At 42.5% G+C, this 21,488-nt stretch overlaps 1 protein-coding gene across 1 annotated transcript; it reads left to right on the top strand.

Moving 5' to 3' along the window:
• lpcat4 (lysophosphatidylcholine acyltransferase 4) lies at positions 1–16,621 on the top strand (the record flags this gene model as incomplete). Its single annotated transcript, XM_080023621.1, has 14 exons — positions 1–436; positions 6,032–6,138; positions 6,218–6,581; positions 8,316–8,428; positions 9,061–9,121; positions 10,197–10,255; positions 10,361–10,395; positions 10,527–10,581; positions 12,974–13,056; positions 13,635–13,760; positions 14,738–14,906; positions 15,295–15,387; positions 15,688–15,823; positions 16,170–16,621. The coding sequence occupies 14 exons, from the start codon at positions 1–3 to the stop codon at positions 16,337–16,339; spliced, it is 2,007 nt and encodes a 668-aa protein (XP_079879747.1). The 3' UTR covers positions 16,340–16,621.
• Positions 16,622–21,488: the final 4,867 nt, after the last annotated feature.

The raw sequence follows: 21,488 nt of genomic DNA on the forward strand, positions 1-21,488 counted from the left end.
ATGATCGGATCTGTGAACGGGCTTGTGGGACTGTGCAAAGCGGACCAAACACTTCCCAAGTTTTGGAATTTCCACTGCATCATCCGCAGGGAGCAACTCGTGTCTAAATCATTGAATTTAGACAACGTCATGAAGCCCGTGATGGAAATCGTCAACTACATCCGCACACATGCCCTTAACCACAGGCAATTCAGGAATCTTATCGCTGAGCTGGACCAAGGGCTTCCAGGTGACCTGCCGCTGCACTGCACTGTGAGGTGGCTGTCAAAAGGCAAGGTAGTCTCTCGCTTCTTTGAGCTTTTGGATGCCGTGAAACTGTTCCTGGAAGAGAAGGACAAGGACTATCCCGAGCTCTCGGACCTCGAGTGGATTATGGATCTGGCCTTTTTGGTCGACTTGCTGTGTCACTTGGACAGACTGAACCTGACCCTGCAGGGTAAGTTAAAAATGCTGCCTGACCTGGTGCAAAGTGTGTTTGCGTTTGTCAACAAACTGAAGCTGTTCAAGACGCATATTCAAAAGGGAGATTTAACGCATTTTCCCACTCTGCTAAAAGCCAGCGGGCAAGTCACCAGCGCCGCCCTGAAAAAGAAAAGAGATTATCATGTTGGTGTGTGACATTTACAATAAATCTGGCTGAGCAGAGGTCTGTGTGTGTGTGTGTGTGTGTGTGTGTGTGTGTGTGTGTGTGTGTGTGTGTGTGTGTGTGTGAGGAAGGGATGGGGTGATGTTCATGTGTGCCCATGTGTATGATGTGGCTCTTTGCAGTAACACAGTAAAAAAAGTGGCTCTTAGTCTCTGACTGGTTGGCCACCCCTGGACTAGTGCGTTCAACTAGTATGTTCAACTAGTGCATTCAACTAGTGCATTCAACTAGTGCATTCAACTAGTACATTCAGCGTTCAACTTGTGCGTTCAACTAGTGCGTTCAACTAGTGCGTTCAACTAGTACGTTCAACTAGTACATTCAGCGTTCAACTTGTGCGTTCAACTAGTGCGTTCAACTAGTGCGTTCAACTAGTATGTTCAACTAGTGCATTCAACTAGTGCATTCAACTAGTGCATTCAACTAGTACATTCAGCGTTCAACTTGTGCGTTCAACTAGTGCGTTCAACTAGTGCGTTCAACTAGTACGTTCAACTAGTACATTTCAATGGTCATTCATATTCTCATTATTATCATTGTTCTTATTACTAGTAGTAGTCGAATTATCAAGTCTTTGATCCTCCTGGTTGGATTCATGTCAGCAGAACATTTGTTCATTCCTCTGTTTGTTCTAGTAAAAAAAAGTACTTTAAAGTTACTTTGAAAGTACCTGCATGTACTTCACTGGAGGCTCCGGTTTGACCGGACACTCAACATTTCTCCTCCTTCTGCCTGCTTCTTTTGATCCTCCCATCCCTGTTTCTACCACAGGGTGTGTGTGGGTGTCAGTGAAACTATATCCATTGTTTACAGAACTTGTTACTCAACTGTACATATATCTCTATATTATGGGATGGAGAAATATGATTCACTATGTCCAATGCACTATGTATCTCCATGTGTATATACACAGATCATCCACAACATGAAAGCAGTGCCAGGTGAAGTGAATAACATCGATCATCTGCTTCCAATGGCACCTCAAGGGGTGGGATGCATTATTATTATATATGTACTGTTATAGTATGTTCTTATTATATACAGTATATATACTGTTATCGTATATTCTTATTATTACATTTACATTTAGTCATTTTGCAGACGCTTTTATCCAAAGCAACTCACAAGGGAGAATAACATTCAAGCTACATTGCAACAGAAACATTAGTGTAACAGTAAATAAATACTGCTAAGTAGTGCCGACTACTTGTATGTTAGGAGAGGAGGTACTCTCTAAAGAGCTGGCTCTTCAAATGCTTCTTAAAGACAGAGAGGGAGGCCCCTGCTCTGGTGGTTTTTTTGCAGCTCGTTCCACCAACGTGGAACTACAAATGAGAACAGCCTGGATGGCCGTGGTTGTGCAGCCGGCAGAGCCAGGCCACGCTCATTTGACGAGCGCAGCGTCCGGGAGGTAATTGAAGTAAGTGGGAGCATTCCCAACACTCACTCTGTAGGCAGCATCAGAGACTTGAACTTGATGCCAGCGGCTACAGGTAACCAAGCGGCTACAGGTAACCAAGCGGCTACAGGTAACCAAGCGGCTACAGGTAACCAGTGGAGCTGGATAAGCAGCCGAGTAACATGTGCCCTCTTTGGCTGGTTGAGCACCAGTCGCACCGCCGCATTCTGTATCAATACGTTATTATATACAGTAAATATACTGTTATAGTATATTCTTATTATATATGTATACTGTTATATATTTTTATTATATATATATGTACTGTTATACATTATGAGTATTATAAATTCAGTATATACTGTTATATATTATTATATATGTACACTTATATATTATTAGTATTATATATACAGTATATACTGTATATGTATATATATACATATACATATACATATATATATACTGTTAGATATTATTATAATATATGTATACTGTGAGATATTATTATTATTATTATTATTATTATTATATATATACTGTTAGATATATATACTGTTATATATTATTATAAATATACTGTTATAAATTATTATAATGTATAAACTGTTATATAGTATTATATATATATATATTGCTATATATTATTATGTAGGTATACTGTTATATATTGTTATTTATATATTTTCTGATATATATTATTATTATATACCGTTATGTATGATTATTATATATGTATACTGTTATATATTATAATTATATATATACTGTGAGATATTATTATATATGTATACTGTTATATATTATTTTATATATATATACTGTTATATGTTATTATATATCTATAGTGTCAGCTATTATTATAATATACATGCTGTTAGATATTATTATAAATATACTGTTATTAATTATTATATATATACACTGTTATCTCTCTCTCTCTCTCTCTCTCTCTCTCTCTCTCTATATATATATATATATATATATATATATATATATATATATATATATATATACTGTTATGAACTACTGCAGCTCTAAGTGTTGAAACAGTGAATGTCGCTATGATAGAAAGGTGTAGAACACAGTGCATATGTGCAGTGCATGTGCAGTATTATATGTGCAGTGTCCATGCTGACCCCTGTCCACCCCTGAAAGCACCTACAATGGACACGTCAGCATCACAACTGAACCATGGAGCAATGGAAGAAGGTGGAGGTCTCATGAATCACCTTTTCTTCTACATCTTGTGGATGGGCGGGGTTAGGGTCCGATCCATGGGGGCTCACCTCCAACTTGCAGGACTTAACGGATCTGCTGCTGACGTCTTGGTGCCAGATACCACAGGACACCTTCAGAGTCTGGTGGAGCCCAGGCCTCCACCTCACAGCTGTTATGGGGACACGAGGGAGCGCTACACAGTATTAGTGTTATTAGTGGAGCTTTAATGTTGTGGCTGATCAGGGTGTGTGTATTATATAATAATAGTATATATATTGTACACAGCACAGTATTAGTGTTATTAGTGGAGCTTTAATGTTGTGGCTGATCAGGGTGTGTATTATATAATAATAGTATATATATTGTACACAGCACAGTATTAGTGTTATTAGTGGAGCTTTAATGTTGTGGCTGATCAGGGTGTGTATTATATAATAATAGTATATATATTGTACACAGCACAGTATTAGTGTTATTAGTGGAGCTTTAATGTTGTGGCTGATCAGGGTGTGTGTATTATATAATAATAGTATATATATTGTACACAACACAGTATTAGTGTTATTAGTGGAGCTTTAATGTTGTGGCTGATCAGGGTGTGTATTATATAATAATAGTATATATATATTGTACACAACACAGTATTAGTGTTATTAGTGGAGCTTTAATGTTGTGGCTGATCAGGGTGTGTGTATTATATAATAATAGTATATATATTGTACACAGCACAGTATTAGTGTTATTAGTGGAGCTTTAATGTTGTGGCTGATCAGGGTATGTGTATTATATAATAATAGTATATATATTGTACACAGCACAGTTTTAGTGTTATTAGTGGAGCTTTAATGTTGTGGCTGATCAGGGTGTGTGTATTATATAATAATAGTATATATATTGTACACAACACAGTATTAGTGTTATTAGTGGAGCTTTAATGTTGTGGCTGATCAGGGTGTGTGTATTATATAATAATAGTATATATATTGTACACAGCACAGTATTAGTGTTATTAGTGGAGCTTTAATGTTGTGGCTGATCAGGGTGTGTATATTATATAATATTAGTATATATATTGTACACAGCACAGTATTGGTGTTATTAGTGGAGCTTTAAAGTTGTGGCTGATCAGTGTGTGTATATTATATAATATTAGTATATATATTGTACACAGCACAGTATTGGTGTTATTAGTGGAGCTTTAAAGTTGTGGCTGATCAGTGTGTGTATTATATAATATTAGTATATATACTGTACACAACACAATATTAGTGTTATTAGTGGAGCTTTAATGTTGTGGCTGATCAGGGTGTGTGTATTATATAATATTAGTATATATATTGTACACAGCACAGTATTAGTGTTATTAGTGGAGCTTTAATGTTGTGGCTGATCAGGGTGTGTGTATTATATAATAATAGTATATATATTGTACTTAACACAGTATTAGTGTTATTAGTGGAGCTTTAATGTTGTGGCTGATCAGGGTGTGTGTATTATATAATAATAGTATATATATTGTACTCAACACAGTATTAGTGTTATTAGTGGAGCTTTAATGTTGTGGCTGATCAGGGTGTGTGTATTATATAATAATAGTATATATATTGTACACAACACAGTATTAGTGTTATTAGTGGAGCTTTAATGTTGTGGCTGATCAGGGTGTGTGTATTATATAATAATAGTATATATATTGTACACAGCACAGTATTAGTGTTATTAGTGGAGCTTTAATGTTGTGGCTGATCAGGGTGTGTATTATATAATAATAGTATATATATTTTACTCAACACAGTATTAGTGTTATTAGTGGAGCTTTAATGTTGTGGCTGATCAGGGTGTGTATATTATATGATAGTATATATATTGTACACAACACAGTATTAGTGGAGCTTTAGGGGGACGAGGAGGAGGAAGAGGAGCAGGAGGGAAGCATTTACTACTGCCAACATGTCATGGATGTATTTAATATATATACAAATATCAAATATTAAAAATGTATGTAAACATTAAAGATGTATATGTAAAACAAACAGACATCCAATAAAATATGTTAAACACATAAAATCAAATTCCTCCAAAAAAGTAACATTTGAACAGAAAACATCAATTAAAACATTTGAAATGTTTGAAACTATTTAACTCATTAGTATCTAAAACAAAACAATGCAGCTTAAATGAAGAGTGAACGTCCGAAGAGAAAACAACTGTGGCCATAAAAAATAATAAAAACAACAGGAAAATGTGTTATTTATAAAACATTGTAAAATAGATAAACACTAACACCACACCCCCAAAAAAAAAAAATCCCCATCCATTTAAATATGAATAAATCAAACAACAGAAGATAACGTCACAACAAAAACAAAACACACATTCTTCCAAAGAAAATGTAAATCAAAAAGGGAGTGAGACCGGTTGGACCCGCTGCAGCGGATCAGGGGGTTGGACCAGAGCGAGAGACAGAGAGAGAGAGACAAGGAAGGAGAGATGGAGCAGCAGTGAGCTGAGCAGCGGGCGAGAGAGACAAGAGAGGGACAGAGACAGACAGAGAGTGAGACAAGAGAGAGGGACAAGAGACAGACAGAGAGAGAGACAAGAGAGAGGGACAAGAGACAGACAGACAGAGAGACGAGAGGGACAAGAGAGAGAGAGAGAGAGAGAGAGAGACGAGAGAGAGAGAGACAAGACAGAGAGAGAGACAGAGCTGCTTGTTGTTTTGTCCATTTAGGAACAACACCTCTTCCTTCACTGTGTTGTCTCAGTGTGGTGGTGGTGGTGTCTCCCTGTCGTCGCCATGGAGACGCAGGACGCGCTGTGTCCACATCCATTCGTGCACCGCCTGACGCTGAGCAGGACGCAGCGGCTCCGGGTGAGTGAGCGAGGACATGTTAATGTTGTATATTCATATGACATATTGTTGATCTATATCCATCACTGTGTATGTGTAGGGCCTCCTCCTGGGCCTCCTCCTCTTCCCGCTGCGCCTCCTCCTCGCCTCCCTCCTCTTTCTGGTCATGTGGCCTCTGGCTCGGCTGCGTTTGGCCGGCCTGTCCCCTGAGAGGCGCCGGCGGCCGGCGAGCGGATGGCGCCGCTGGCTGCTGCACCTGCCCGTGCTGCTCCTCAGCCGGGCCGTCTTCTTCTGCCTGGGCTTCCTGTGGGTGAGGGTCAAGGGGCGGCGCGCGGACCTGAAGGAGGCCCCTATCCTGACCGTGGCCCCCCACAGCAGCTTCCTGGACATGCTGGTGCTGTGTCCTGCCCAACTGGCCACTGTGGTGTCCCGCTCAGAGAACTGCAGCCTGCCTGTCATCGGAGGTGGGGGATCAACTAGTCTGGTCTGTCTGTTATCCTGGTCTACTAGTCTGGTCTGTCTGTGATCCTGGTCTACTCGTCTGGTCTGTCTGTTATCCTGGTCCACTAGTCTGGTCTATCTGTGATCAACAGAACAACATGGCCGACAGGAAGGATCATTCAGAATTCAGAATCATTTAATTCTGCAAAAGTTATTTTTTTTGGGGCAAAGAAGAAATAAGTTTGCATGAAATACGACAGATGCTGTGATAAACCTGTGGGTATTTACCAGCGCATGGCTTCTATTTTTCCGACGTCTCGCTGGATCTTGATCGCATCACTCAGTTGCACATTTCAGTGTTTTCGAGGGATGCGCTGAGGACATTTTAAGGATTATTTTTGATTAGAATTTTCATCAATCTGGCGAAGTCATGTGGAGCAGGGATTTAAAATAGCAATGTAACAGATCTACTGACATCTACCAGGTAAGAAGTTATGTAAATATACACGTAAATACATAGTTTGGTAACGTCTGAACACTACAGAGTGACCGAGTCCACGCAGCCCACTGGACACGACCCAACTGGACATTCTCAATCAGAACCTGCACATTTAAAATAACTAATATGATGACATCATGAAGCGTCTAACTGTAAATATCATTTATAGTAAATAATATGATGACATCATAAAGCATCTTACTGTAAATATCATTTATAGTAAATAATATGATGACATCATAAAGCGTCTTACTGTAAATATCATTTATAATAACTAATATGACATCATAAAGCATCTTACTGTAAATATAATTTATAGTAAATATGATGACATCATAAAGCGTCTAACTGTAAATATCATTTATAGTAAATAATATGATGACATCATAAAGCGTCTAACTGTAAATATCATTTATAGTAAATAATATGATGACATCATAAAGCGTCTTACTGTAAATATCATTTATAGTAAATAATATGATGAGGTCATAAAGCGTCTTACTGTAAATATCATTTATAGTAAATAATGATGTCATAAAAAGTATTACTGTAAATCTCATCTCCTTCATTTTGTTTATGAATAGTGACATTCAGGCAGGACCAGCTGAGTATTTAGATGAATGTTGTTTGGTTTTTAACTCATTTCTGATCTGGATGTGGATTAATTGGGATGGAATTTAAACCACAAGATGTTTGTGACATGGTGGTTTAAACGGCACTTCAACCGTGCTCGTAGCTTCTGTCCTTTCAAATATTTTTAGCTTAAAAAACTCTGAGAATTTTTCCAGAGCAATAACAATAGACCCCTTATAATAATTATAATTATTATAATAATTATAATAATTGTAATGATTATAATAATTTTAATATTTGAATAATTTGAATAATTATAATAATTACGATTATTATAATAACTATACTTATAATAATTATAATAATTGTAATAATTATAATAACTATAATAATTATAATAATTGTAATAATTTTAATAATTATTATAATTATAATAACTATAATAATTATAATAATTATAATAACTATAATAATTATGATTATTGTAATAATTGTAATAATTATAATAACTATAATAACTATAATAATTGTAATAATTGTAATAATTATAACAATTATAAAAATTATAATAATTGTAATATAATATTGTGTGTGTGTGTGTGTGTGTGTGTGTGTGTGGTGTGTGTGTGTGTGTGTGTGTGTGTGTGTGGTGTGTGTGTGTGTGTGTGTGTGTGTGTGTGTGCAGCTCTACTGGAGTTCAACCAGTCCGTACTGGTCAGCAGGAAGGACCCGGAGTCAAGGAGGAACGCTGTGACTCAGATAACTGAGCGAGTCACCTCCAACGGGTACTGGCCTCAGGTCTGACCTCCACCTTCACCTCCTTCACTGCTTTCATCGCTTTCACCTCCGTCAAAACCTTCACCGGGCACCCGGGGGCCCCCACCCACCCATGCTGCCGCGGTGGTTGTGGCAGGGTGTTGGTCTGTCTGTCTCGGGACCCGGTTTGTTGCCCGGGACCCTGGACCCGCTTCAGGGGTCCAGGGTCATTCCTGCCCTCTGGTACCGGTTCGTACCGGTTCGTCCTGGTTCCTGCACCTCAGGGCTGTGCGTGGCCTTGCTCTGCTGGTTCTGGGTTTCTCTGTGGGTTGGAGGTTGTTCTGTGGCTGCGGTGCTTTGGGCTGGGACTGTTCTTGCGGCTCTTTGGCCTTTTCTGCTGGAACTGGAACTTGGTTCCAATTTTAACTGACTTTAATATGTTTAGTCAAGTACATGTTGTTTCTAAGTTTATTTGTCTCAAATATTTATTCATGTTTGTTTCCATATCTTTTTATACATAATATATTTTCCGATCTTGGTGAGCGGTAACCTCCCAGCATTTCTGTGGTAAATCAAAATGTCGCCGCTTGAGGTTTCTTCTCAAACCATCTTCAATTGAACAAAGAGAAAATGAAGAAATCCCAAACTGAAGTGAACTGAATCTCCTTCCTCAGATGCTGATGTTTCCAGAAGGAACCACCACCAACGGCAAAACTCTGATCAAGTTCAAACCCGGTGAGAACCGGGCTGACTTCCTGTGAGAACCAGGCTGACTTCCTATGAGAACCAGTCTGACTTCCTGTGAGAACCAGGCTGACTTCCTGTGAGAACCAGGCTGACTTCCTGTGAGAACCAGGCTGACTTCCTATGAGAACCAGTCTGACTTCCTGTGAGAACCAGGCTGACTTCCTGTGAGAACCAGGATGACTTCCTGTGAGAACCAGTCTGACTTCCTGTGAGAACCAGGCTGACTTCCTATGAGAACCAGTCTGACTTCCTGTGAGAACCAGGCTGACTTCCTGTGAGAACCAGGATGACTTCCTGTGAGAACCAGTCTGACTTCCTGTGAGAACCAGGCTGACTGTAGATTTAACTTGGAGAATAAGCTTCAGGTTGGAGACACAGAGCGTCCTCAGGGTTTTATTGCCTCCACCTGTTGACATACTTGCTGTGTACTTTGTGTGTAAAAGTATGTCCACTAGGGGGCGTGTTGAGATCACAGCTCTGTGTCCGTCCCTTCAAACCACCTCCGTCTTTGTTGTGGTCACATCATGTGAACTGCATCCTGCAGATGAGGACGCTCCAAAGGAATGCGGCGTACGCAGGGCGGCCATCTTGCACGTGCCAACGCGTAGTTCCAAGCAAGTAAAAAGGCTAGCTGATCCCATCTGCGGCCATGCATTGAGCTAACACAGTTAGCATGAGGCTTTTGTTTTGAAGCTTTCTCTTTGTTTTATAGTGAAGAGAATGAAGAGAATTCTAGTTTCAGTCCTGAAGCATCGGAATGAAAGGAACGCTGCTCCGCCTCTATCTGTCTGTCTCTCTCTCTGTCTCTGTCTCTCTCTCTCTCTGTCTGTCTCTCTCTCTCTGTCTCTCTCTCTCTGTCTTACTGTCTCTCTCACTCTGTCTCTCTCTGTCGCTCTGTCTCTCTCTGTCTCTCTCTCTTCCTCCTTTTAACAGTGGTGTTAAGATTCATATAAAGATAAGTGAAGGCTCACTCTCCCTCATGTCTCTCTCTCTGTCTCTCTCTTTCTGTCTGTCCCACTCGCTGTCTGTCTCTCTCCCTCCCTCCCCCTCTCTTCTTCCTCAGGTGCCTTCCTCGCTGGAGTTCCAGTCCAGCCCGTCCTGCTGCACTACCCCAACAAGCTGGTGTGTGTGTGTGTGTTTCTATTACATTTGCGGGAGGATATTTTGGGAAGTGAGGACATTTTGGGTGTGTTTTTGCTGTAACTAGTGAATGTGTTCATTTTACAGGACACCGTTCGATGGACGTACAAGGGAACAACATGGTGAGTTTTTATTATTGTCATTATTATTATTTAATTCATGTTTCTTTGGCCATAAAACGTGTGGAAATAGTCATAATAATAATAATAAAGATGATTAATAAAGTGAAATCAAGTTGTGAATCTCTGCTTAGGATGGAAACTCTGTGGTACACCACGTCCCAGCTGTACACCAACGTCACTGTGGAGGTGAGCACGTCCGGTTAACTCATGAGGACTAGTCACGTCTGGTTAACTCATGTGGACAAGTCACGACCGGTTAACTCATGAGGACTAGTCACGTCTGGTGAACTCATGAGGACTAGTCACGTCTGGTTAACTCATGAGGACAAGTCATGTCCGGTTAACTCATGAGGACAAGTCACGTCCGGTTAACTCATGAGGACTAGTCATGTCTGGTTAACTCATGAGGACGTCACGTCCGGTTAACTCATGAGGACAAGTCACGTCTGATTAACCCATGACGACAAGTCACGTCTGATTAACTCATGAGGACTAGTCACGTCTGGTTAACTCATGAGGACAAGTCATGTCCGGTTAACTCATGAGGACAAGTCACGTCCGGTTAACTCATGAGGACTAGTCATGTCTGGTTAACTCATGAGGACGTCACGTCCGGTTAACTCATGAGGACAAGTCACGTCTGGGGAACTCATGAGGACTAGTCACGTCTGATTAACCCATGACGACAAGTCACGTCTGATTAACTCATGAGGACAAGTCATGTCCGGTGAACTCATGAGGACTAGTCACGTCTGGTTAACTCATGAGGACTAGTCACGTCTGATTAACTCATGGGGACTAGTCACGTCTGATTAACTCATGGGGACAAGTCACATCTGGTTAACTCATGGGGACTAGTCACCTCTGATGAACTCATGACGACAAGTCACGTCTGTTTAACTCATGAGGACAAGTCACGTCTGATTAACTCATGAGGACAAGTCACGTCTGATTAACTCATGGGGACTAGTCATGTCTGGGTAATCATGGGGACTAGTCACGTCTGGTTAACTCATGAGGACAAGTCATGTCTGATTAACTCATGAGGACTAGTCACGTCTGGTTAACTCATGGGGACTAGTCACGTCTGGTTAACTCATGGGGACTAGTCACGTCTGATTAATTCATGGGGACTAGTCACGTCTGGTTAACTCATGAGGACTAGTCACGTCTGGTTAACTCATGAGGACTAGTCACGTCTGATTAAAACATGAGGACAAGTCACGTCTGATTAACTCATGGGGACTAGTCACGTCTGATTAACTCATGGGGACTAGTCACGTCTGGTTAACTCATGAGGACAATTCACGTCTGATAAACTCATGGGGACTAGTCACGTCTGGTTAACTCATGAGGACAAGTCACGTCTGATTAACTCATGGGGACTAGTCACATATGATTAACTCATGAGGACAAGTCATGTCTGGTTAATCATGGGGACTAGTCACGTCTGGTTAACTCATGAGGACAAGTCACGTCTGATTAACTCATGAGGACAAGTCACGTCTGGTTAACTCATGAGGACTAGTCACGTCTGATTAACTCATGAGGACTAGTCACGTCTGATTAACTCATGAGGACTAGTCACGTCTGATTAACTCATGGGGACTAGTCACGTCTGGTTAACTCATGAGGACAAGTCACATCTGATTAACTCATGAGGACAAGTCACGTCTGATTAACTCATGAGGACAAGTCACGTCTGGTTAACTCATGAGGACAAGTCACATCTGATTAACTCATGAGGACAAGTCATGTCTGGTTAACTCATGAGGACCAGTCACGTCTGATTAACTCATGAGGACAAGTCACGTCTGATTAACTCATGAGGACAAGTCATGTCTGGTTAACTCATGAGGACCAGTCACGTCTGATTAACTCATGAGGACAAGTCACATCTGATTAACTCATGAGGACAAGTCATGTCTGGTTAACTCATGAGGACCAGTCACGTCTGATTAACTCATGAGGACAAGTCACATCTGATTAACTCATGAGGACAAGTCATGTCTGGTTAATCATGGGGACTAGTCACGTCTGGTTAACTCATGAGGACAAGTCACGTCTGATTAACTCATGAGGACAAGTCACGTCTGGTTAACTCATGAGGACTAGTCACGTCTGATTAACTCATGAGGACAAGTCATGTCTGGTTAATCATGGGGACTAGTCACGTCTGGTTAACTCATGAGGACAAGTCACGTCTGATTAACTCATGAGGACAAGTCACGTCTGATTAACTCATGAGGACAATTCACGTCTGATTAACTCATGGGGACAAGTCACATCTGGTTAATCATGGGGACTAGTCACGTCTGGTTAACTCATGAGGACAAGTCACGTCTGATTAACTCATGAGGACAAGTCACGTCTGATTAACTCATGAGGACTAGTCACGTCTGATTAACTCATGAGGACTAGTCACGTCTGATTAACTCATGAGGACTAGTCACGTCTGATTAACTCATGGGGACAAGTCACATCTGGTTAACTCATGGGGACTAGTCACGTCTGGATAACCCATGGGTCCTGATGAGTTAACCAGACCTGATTAGTCTGTTTTGATGTTGCTGTGCAGTTCCTTCCTGTTTACAGGCCGTCAGAGCAGGAGAAGAACGACCCGATGCTCTACGCTGAGAACGTCCAGAAACTGATGGCCCAGTGAGGAGATTCATATTCATATTTAGTTCATATCTTTATTTATCATGACTTTATTATATTTTCTTTTTATAGATATTATTATTCTTTACCCTTTTGTCCTGTTTTGCTATGCAGATCATATTTTAAGTGCATGAAACAAACTATTTTTTTGATTAATTATAATTTTGTGTTCTAATATTCTTCAATTATGAATCCAACCTATACAAGTAATCCTTCATTCCTGTTTTTCTCCCGTTCATAGACAAGCAGTAGAAGCGAGTTAGTTGTATTAGTTAGTTTCTGTTTGTGTTAGTTGTATGAGTGAGCTCCTGTTTGAGTTAGTTGTATGAGTTAGCTTCTGTTGGTATTTGTTATATTAGTTAGTCCCTGTTTGTGTTAGTTGTATGAGTTAGCTTCTGTTTGTGTTAGTTGTATTAGTTAGTCCCCGTTTGTGTTAGTTGTATGAGTTAGGTTCTGTTTGTGTCAGTTGTATGAGTTAGCTCCTGTTTGTGTTATTTGCATGACTTGGTCATTGTATTACTAAACTGTGCTTCATACTTATTACTAAACAGTTCCTAAACTGTTCTTCTGCTTCGCAGTGCCCTGCGGGTCCCAGCCACTGACTACGTGATGGAGGGCCGGGTCCCAGTAAGGAAGCTGGATGGACTCTCCCTGGCCCTGGACCCTCCAGCCCGGGAGATGCTCACATTGCTCAGGAGCGCCGGGTGAGGAGCATGGGCGATGGTGCTTCCCAGCCCTTGAGCACAGGCTCTCGCAGAGGCTCTCGCAGAGGCTCTCCAGAGACTCTCGCAGACACGTCTGCTCGAGCAAAGGCTCTTCAGAGGCTCTAGCAGAGGCTCTTCAGAGGCTCGAGCAGAGGCTCTTAAGAAGCTCTAGCAGAAGCTCTTCAGAGGCTCTAGCAGAGGCTCTAGCAGAGGCTCGAGCAGACGCTCTTCAGAGGCTGGACAGAGGCTCTAGCAGAGGCTCTAGCAGAGGCTCTTCAGAGGCTCTTGCAGAGGCTCTAGCAGAGGCTCTTCAGAGGCCGGAGCAGAGGCTCTTCAGAGGCTCGAGCAAAGGCTCTGCAGAGACACTAGCAGAGGCTCTAGCAGAGGCTCTTCAGAGGCTGGAGCAGAGGCTCTAGCAGAGGCTATAGCAGAAGCTCTTGCAGAGGCTCTTCAGAGGCTCTTCAGAGGCTGGAGCAGAGGCTGGAGCAGAAGCTCTTGCAGAAGCTCTTGCAGAGGCTCTTCAGAGCCTCGAACAGAGGCTCTAGCAGAGGCTCTTCAGAGGCTCTAGCAGAGGCTCGAAGCAACACTCAAACAGAGGCGCTTTAGGATTGGGGCAGCACGGTTCAGGGGGACGGCCGGAGTTCAGAGGACGGATCTTGACGGGTCTGCGGATGAAACAGACTCTTATATCTCAAACTAAATATGAGCAGCAAGATTTAGAATAGAATATGATGTATCATTAGTGTATGTGTGTACTAAAATGTAGGATGGAGATGTTGGTTAAGATGTTGGATTTGTCAAATTTGTTAAGGAGTTTAAATCAAGGTAAACATTGCAACAGATAAATACTAAACATATAAAAATACCTTTCCCCCCAAAAAACAATACATAAAATAAATGAGGCTACTACACAGGATAAGAGGCACCTGGTCCCTCCTCCCTTCGTCCTCCTCTGATTCCTTCTCTTCTTCTCTCAGCTTTGGAGCATCGGAGGTGGAGGCGATGCTCGGCAGGGTCATTGACAGGTGTCGATCGGGGGCGGAGCGATGGAAGGCCAATGCCTACGAGCTGGCATGTCTTCTGGGACAGGTGGAGGGACAGTTGGAGGGACGGACGGCCACCAAGATCTGTGGGCTCTTCTCCAAGGTAGGAGTTCGATAGATGGGATTTGATGTCTGAGATACTGTACATGTACACGTGTGTGTATATGTATATGTATATATATATATATATGTGTGTGTGTGTGTGTGTGTGTGTGTGTGTGTGTGTGTGTGTGTATATATATATGTATAGTTATGTTAATATATGTATGTATATATGTTCATGTGTATATAGGTGTGTGTGTGTATATAGGTCTATATATATATATATAAATTATATACGTGTGTGTGTGTATATATATATGTATATATATATACTGTATATATCTGTGTGTATATATGTATATATATGTATATATGTTTATGTGTATATATATATATATATATGCACATATAGACCGATGTGACCCTGGATGGCTGTGTGTGCGTTGCAGGATGAGTTGGTGGATCTTCGTCAGGTTTATCTGAGCATTGCTGTGGTATCGGGCGTGGTCACCTTCCAGTCTCTGCTTCACACTGCATTTAGCGTACGTAGCCAACAACCCAATACACACTTGAACAAAGCCCTTTCTATAAATTGTGCTTTATCTCCAATCTGTATTTTCAAATCATTGTGAAATCATATTGATATTTTGTGGCCAAAAAAAACATGTTTTCATAAGCTGGAAATTCCAGCTTCATAAAGTCAAACTCCAGAATTTAGGTTTTTGATTCAGTCATGAGCATCAACCAGAGGTCAGTTCATGGAGGGAAGGAAAAGCTGGAAACTGGACTTTTGGACCAGGGTTTGAAGCGTAACCATGGAAACACTCTGGTTGCCTTCGCAGCTGTTCGATGTGGAGGGCCGGGGCAGCCTGGACGCAGCGGCGCTGTCCGGTCTGATGGGGGCGCTGCTGGGCGTGGCTCAGCAAGACACCAGGCAGCTCCACGCCGCTGCGTCCAGGGACGGACGCGTCACGGAGGGTGAGTCGCGTTGTCCAAATAGAGAATTTTGAATGATGCAAATAAATATAAAAAAATTAATAAAACAAACAATAACATAAAATATGAAAATAATACTATACAAGTATTCTATAACAATAATTTACATGCGTTGTACTGGCAGCTTGCAAAAAATAGCCAATAATAATAATAAAGTAATAAGAATAAAAATTGCTGAAAAAAATTGGCGACGTACAATAAGGCTAAAAATGATTAAAAAATAAGTAAATAATCCTCATAATAACTCCTCCCTGTTCCAGAGGATCTGCTGCTAAAAATGATTAAAAAATAAGTAAATAATCCTCATAATAACTCCTCCCTGTTCCAGAGGATCTGCTGGCGGTGTTGACAACCCACCCCACCTTTCACAGGGTGGTGCACGAGTACCTGCAGCCTGAGGGGGCAGTGCTTCAGCTGCCCAATAGAAAGAGCGTCAGCAACAACGGAAGCAGGCACAATGAGAACGGAGCGCTGCCAGCCAATAAGAAGGCTGACTGAGGGAGGAGCGTGGCCTAATGCTTCCGTTTTTTTGGACGGTTCCGTGTGAACTGGCCCTTTAATGTTGTCATTTTAAAAGGGAAAACTTTGTACAAAATGCTGTTTAATGTTACGATCGCTCAAAAAATGATTTTTATGACAATTTGGAGTTTATTGAGTTCATCTTGTATTTATATATATTTATATCTTCTATCATTCTTTTAGGATGAAAAGAAAAGTCAACACTCTGTGCAATAAGACAGTTTATATGAACAAGTTTTATACAAATACACGGAATCTATTAAACTGTGAATTTTAACTACGTTAAAACACACGCGTGACCTCATTTAGTCTTTTGAACGGCGCTGAAATAGTTTGATTTTAGTGTGAAATGAGCAGCACAACGGACGTCCAGCCGCTCATCATCTCCAAATAACCCCCGATGGGGTGATTAACTTGAGCGTGACTCTGGAGTCACTGGAGAAAAGAGTCGTTAGTTTTCAGTGGAAGAAAGGAAAGGAATTTATCATCATTCATATTCAATGTGATTCTTGCGAAATAAATCTTGTCTGAATTTGATGTGAGATTTCATCCATGACTGAGACTAATGAGCCGACTCTTCTGACTCGTTTCACCGACTCAATCAAAGCCACCGACACCAGTCGCAAAGATCCAACGACTGTTAGCGAGTCACTGGCAGAGTCACAAATCTCCAAAAAAGAGCCAAACTTTTTATCACTATACTGAGCAGGTGTGTCTGTGAAGGAGGTTGTTTGGAGATAACACCGTCATCCTGCTTGCTACACACTACTAACTGCATAAAACAATACACTGAGAAGGAATACTGATGAGAATGATTTTATTACATACACGTTTCCCATGATGCATCATGGGAGCGTCATGGCGGGTTGGAGGTGGGGAAGGCTGGGTTCTGGGGCTCTGAGCCCTTCAGGAGGACTCGGGGGAAGACCTGGGGTGGGAAGCCGGCCCCTTGGAGCATCTCAGGCCGCAGGGCGGGGAAGCCGGCGGCCGGGCCCCTCCAGGCGCCCCCGTTCAGGACCAGCACAGGTGCATTCTGGGTGTGGTGGTAGCTGGGAGCGGTGAAGACCGCGTAGGGCAGGACGGGCTGGACCAGCTGGACTTGCTGGGGGGGCGGGGCGCCGGGAATCTGGGTCAGTTGGCGCCGTTCCTGGTGCGCCTGCATCAGGACGCCAAAGTGGTCGATGAGGGACTCCACCAGGGAGTTGAACCTTCCGCAGCTCCCACACCGCCCCCAGCTGGAGGGAGGCTGCGGCGTCGGCTGCCACTCGGCCGGGAGCACCTGAAGAAGAACAAGTCGTACGTCTAGTCCGACGACTAGAACATCTAGTCGTACGACTAAACGTGCGAGTCGTACGTCTAGTTGTACGACTCGCACGTGTAGTCTTTGGATTTGTACGTCTAGTTGTACAACTTGCACGTGTAGTCGTGGGATTTGTACGACTAGCACGTGTAGTCTGGGATTTGTACGTCTCGCACGTGTAGTGGTGGGATTTGTACGTCTAGTTGTACGACTCGCACGTGTAGTCGTGGGATTTGTACGTCTAGTTGTACAACTCGCATGTCAAGTCGTACAAGTCACTTGTGTAATTGTAGGACTTGTATGTGTCGTAGTACAACCCATGTCTATTTGTACTACTCGTATGATGAGAGCATCCACTGACAAAATAGTCACGTATAGTAACATGTATAGTAACTATTCTCCTACATATGAATAAACTTTACTGTTATTAATGTTGAATTAATGTGGTGAAATGAATGTGATGCTGAATGGTGAAGGTTGGGCTCCAGTCTTCCACTGTAGTTTCCGCTCCCCTCCAGTCTTTCACTGGCTGGTGTTAGCATTAGCATCTGGGCTGAATGATACCTTCTCCTCCTCCTCCTCCGGTTCCGCGGGGTCTATCGGCTCCGGGTCCGAGGACAGGAGCGACTCCAGGTACTCCATGTTCAAGACTGACTCCACCTTACGGTTAGATAACATAAGGTATGGTACGTTTAGTTAAGGTAAGGTTATAATAATAAGATAATTATAGTACTAATAAATATAGCTGCAGGCAGCAATACATGTGGTCCATTATCGACACCAATTACAACTTTTTCAAGTTCACATGGAAGGTAGCTTCAGTTTGTGCCGTCCCTCCTCTTTACATCAGCATTACATCTAAAACAAGTTACAATTTTCGGAGTTTCCGATGAACGCAGCATCGGCTCACGTAATGATACAAGGGTCCATTTGTTGCATGTTGTGACTTTATCCTAAAAATTAGAAGGTGTGCCTACTTCCTGTCGGGTGTCTGTTTACTTCCTTTCAGGTCCCTGTCTACTTCCTGTCAGGTCCCTGTCCACTTCCTGTCAGGTCCCTGTCCACTTCCTGTCAGGTCCCTGTCCACTTCCTGTCAGGTCCCTGTCTACTTCCTGTCAGGTCCCGGTCTACTTCCTGTCAGGTCCCTCTCCACTTCCTGTCAGGTCCCTGTCCACTTCCTGTCAGGTCCCTGTCTACTTATGTGAGGTCCCTGTCCACTTCCTGTCAGGTCCCTGTCTACTTCCTGTCAAGTCCCTGTCCACTTCCTGTAGGGTTCCTGTCCACTTCCTGTCGTCAGAGTCCTTCCTAATTAACGATGTTTTAAATATCTGAGAATAACGATGTTTTGATGATTATAATAAATTATAAAAATAATTATTATAATGATTATAATTATCGTGTGTATTTTCCACGTACTGTTCCAACCAGGTCCTGGTTGCTGCACAGCTCGTCCAGCATCTCCAGGAAGAGGGCACTGCATTCCATCTGCATCCCCTTGTCTCCTTCCTTCCTTCCCTTCCTGTCTCCTTCTTCCCGTCCTCTCTCCTCTGTTCTCTCTGGGGTCTGGACACATGTTTACATGAGCATCTGTTCTGTGGAATCCTGCCTTCTCATTGGTCGATACCATCAACCGGCACTCAGTTATTTATGAAAAACCACATCTGTTAATAACGGCCATTGCCAGGGCAACCACTTCTCCTGATTCACCATCATATCACTCCAATACATGCTAGTGCTAACACTAGCTGGTGGGGCCATCTAGTGGCTCTACATAGAAACTACAATGGAAGACTCCGTTTTACTTTCTTCCTCTTTGTGCTGCTCCTGTTAGGGGTCACCACAGCAGATCATCTGCCTCCAACACCTTGTGTTCTGCGCATCTTCCTCCATGACACCACCCGCCTGCATGTCCTCCCTCAGCACCTCCACCAAGCTTCTCTTTGGCTTCCTCTTTTCCTCTTGCCTGGCAGCTCCACCCTCAGCCTCCTCCTCCCAATGTAACTCTCATGTCTCCTCCACACGTGTCCAAACCATCTCAATCTGGCCTCTCTCACTGTTCCACCAAACTGTCCAACCTGAGCTGTCCCTCTAACGTCCTCATTCTTAATCCTGTCCATCCTTGTCCCTCCCAATGAAAACCTCCACATCCTCAACTCTGCCACCTCCACTTCATCCACCTGCCTTTTAGTCAGTGCCACCACCTCTAAACCCTACAACATGGCTGCTCTCACATCCTGTACACCTTCCCCTTCACTCTGGCTGGAACCCTTCTGTCACAGATCACTCCCTTATTCTTGAAGATGGTACCAGTACACTTCTTCTCCACTCCTCCGGCATCCTCTCCCTTTCCAGGATGGTGTTAAACAGTCTGGTTAGGAACGTCACTGCCATCTCACCTCAACATTTCCATGCTTCTCCAGGTTTGTCATGTGGGCCAACTGCCTTTCCACTCTTCATCTTCTTTAATGCTGTTCTCACCTCATCCTTGCTAATTTGCTGCACTTCTTGATCCACTATCCCCACATCATCCACTCTTCTCTCCCTCTCATTTTCTTCATTCATCAACTCCTCAAAGTACTCCTTCCACCTTCTCAACACACTCTCCTCACTCGTCAGCACATTCCCATCATTATCCTTCATCATCCTAACCTGCTGTACATACTTCCCAGCTTGGTCCCTTTATCTTGTCAATCGGTACAAGTCCTTTTCTCCTTCCTTACTGTCCAACCTCTCATACAACTCGTCATACGCCTTTTCCTTTTCCTTTTCCTTTTCCTTTGTCACTTCTCTCTTCATCTTGCGCCGCATCAGCTTGTCCTCCTGTCTACTTCCTTCATCTCTGACTTTCCCATTTCTACTTCGTCAACCTCTTCTGCTCTATGCTCTCCTGTACTTCCTCATTCCACCACCAAGAGTCCTTGTCTTCCTTCCTCTTCCCGCATGATACACCGAGTACCTTCTTGGCCGTCTTCCTCACCACTTCTGCAGTTGTTTCCCAGTCATCTGGTAACCCTTCATTCTCACCTATCGCCTGCTTTACCTCTTCCCTAAATTGCATGCAACACTCCTTCTTTTCAAGATTCAAGATTCAAGATTCAAGATTTTTATTTGTCACATACATATACATACTTCCATACATATATGCAGTGAAATGTAATGCAACGCACCCTTTTTCAACTTCCTTCATTTTATCTTTGGCTCTACTTTCACTTTCTTCCTCTTCTTGGCCTCCAGAGTCATCCTACAGACCACCATCTGATGCTGCCTAGCAACACACTCCCCTACCACCACTTTGCAGTCACTAATCTCTTTCAGATCGCATCTCCTGCATAAGATGTAGTCCACCTGTGTGCACCTTCCTCTACTCTAGTACTTCACCCTGTGTTCCTCCCTCTTCCTGAAATACATATTCACAACAGCCAATTCCATCCTTTTGGTGAAATCCACCACCATGTATCCTTCCACATTCCTCTCCTTGACACCATACCTACCCATCACCTTCTCGTCACCTACGTCTCTGATCCCTTGGCCAACATGCCCATTGAGATCTGCTCCAACGACCACTCCCTCTCCCTTTGGACGCTCTCCACCGCTACATCCAACTCACTAAAGAATTCTTCTTTCTCTTCCATCTCACACCCAACTTGGGGAGCGTACGCACTGAATTGTGAGATGACATTATGAAATGATAAAGATATTATATTTTTTATTAAATATGTATTTATTTATTTAAATATACACACACACACACACACACACGCACATGCTCACATAATACACACATATAATTTGGAGATGACATTATGCAATGATTAAGCTATATATTAA

Source organism: Zeus faber, assembly GCF_960531495.2.
Source record: "Zeus faber genome assembly, chromosome: 22".
Lineage (NCBI taxonomy): Eukaryota > Metazoa > Chordata > Actinopteri > Zeiformes > Zeidae > Zeus > Zeus faber.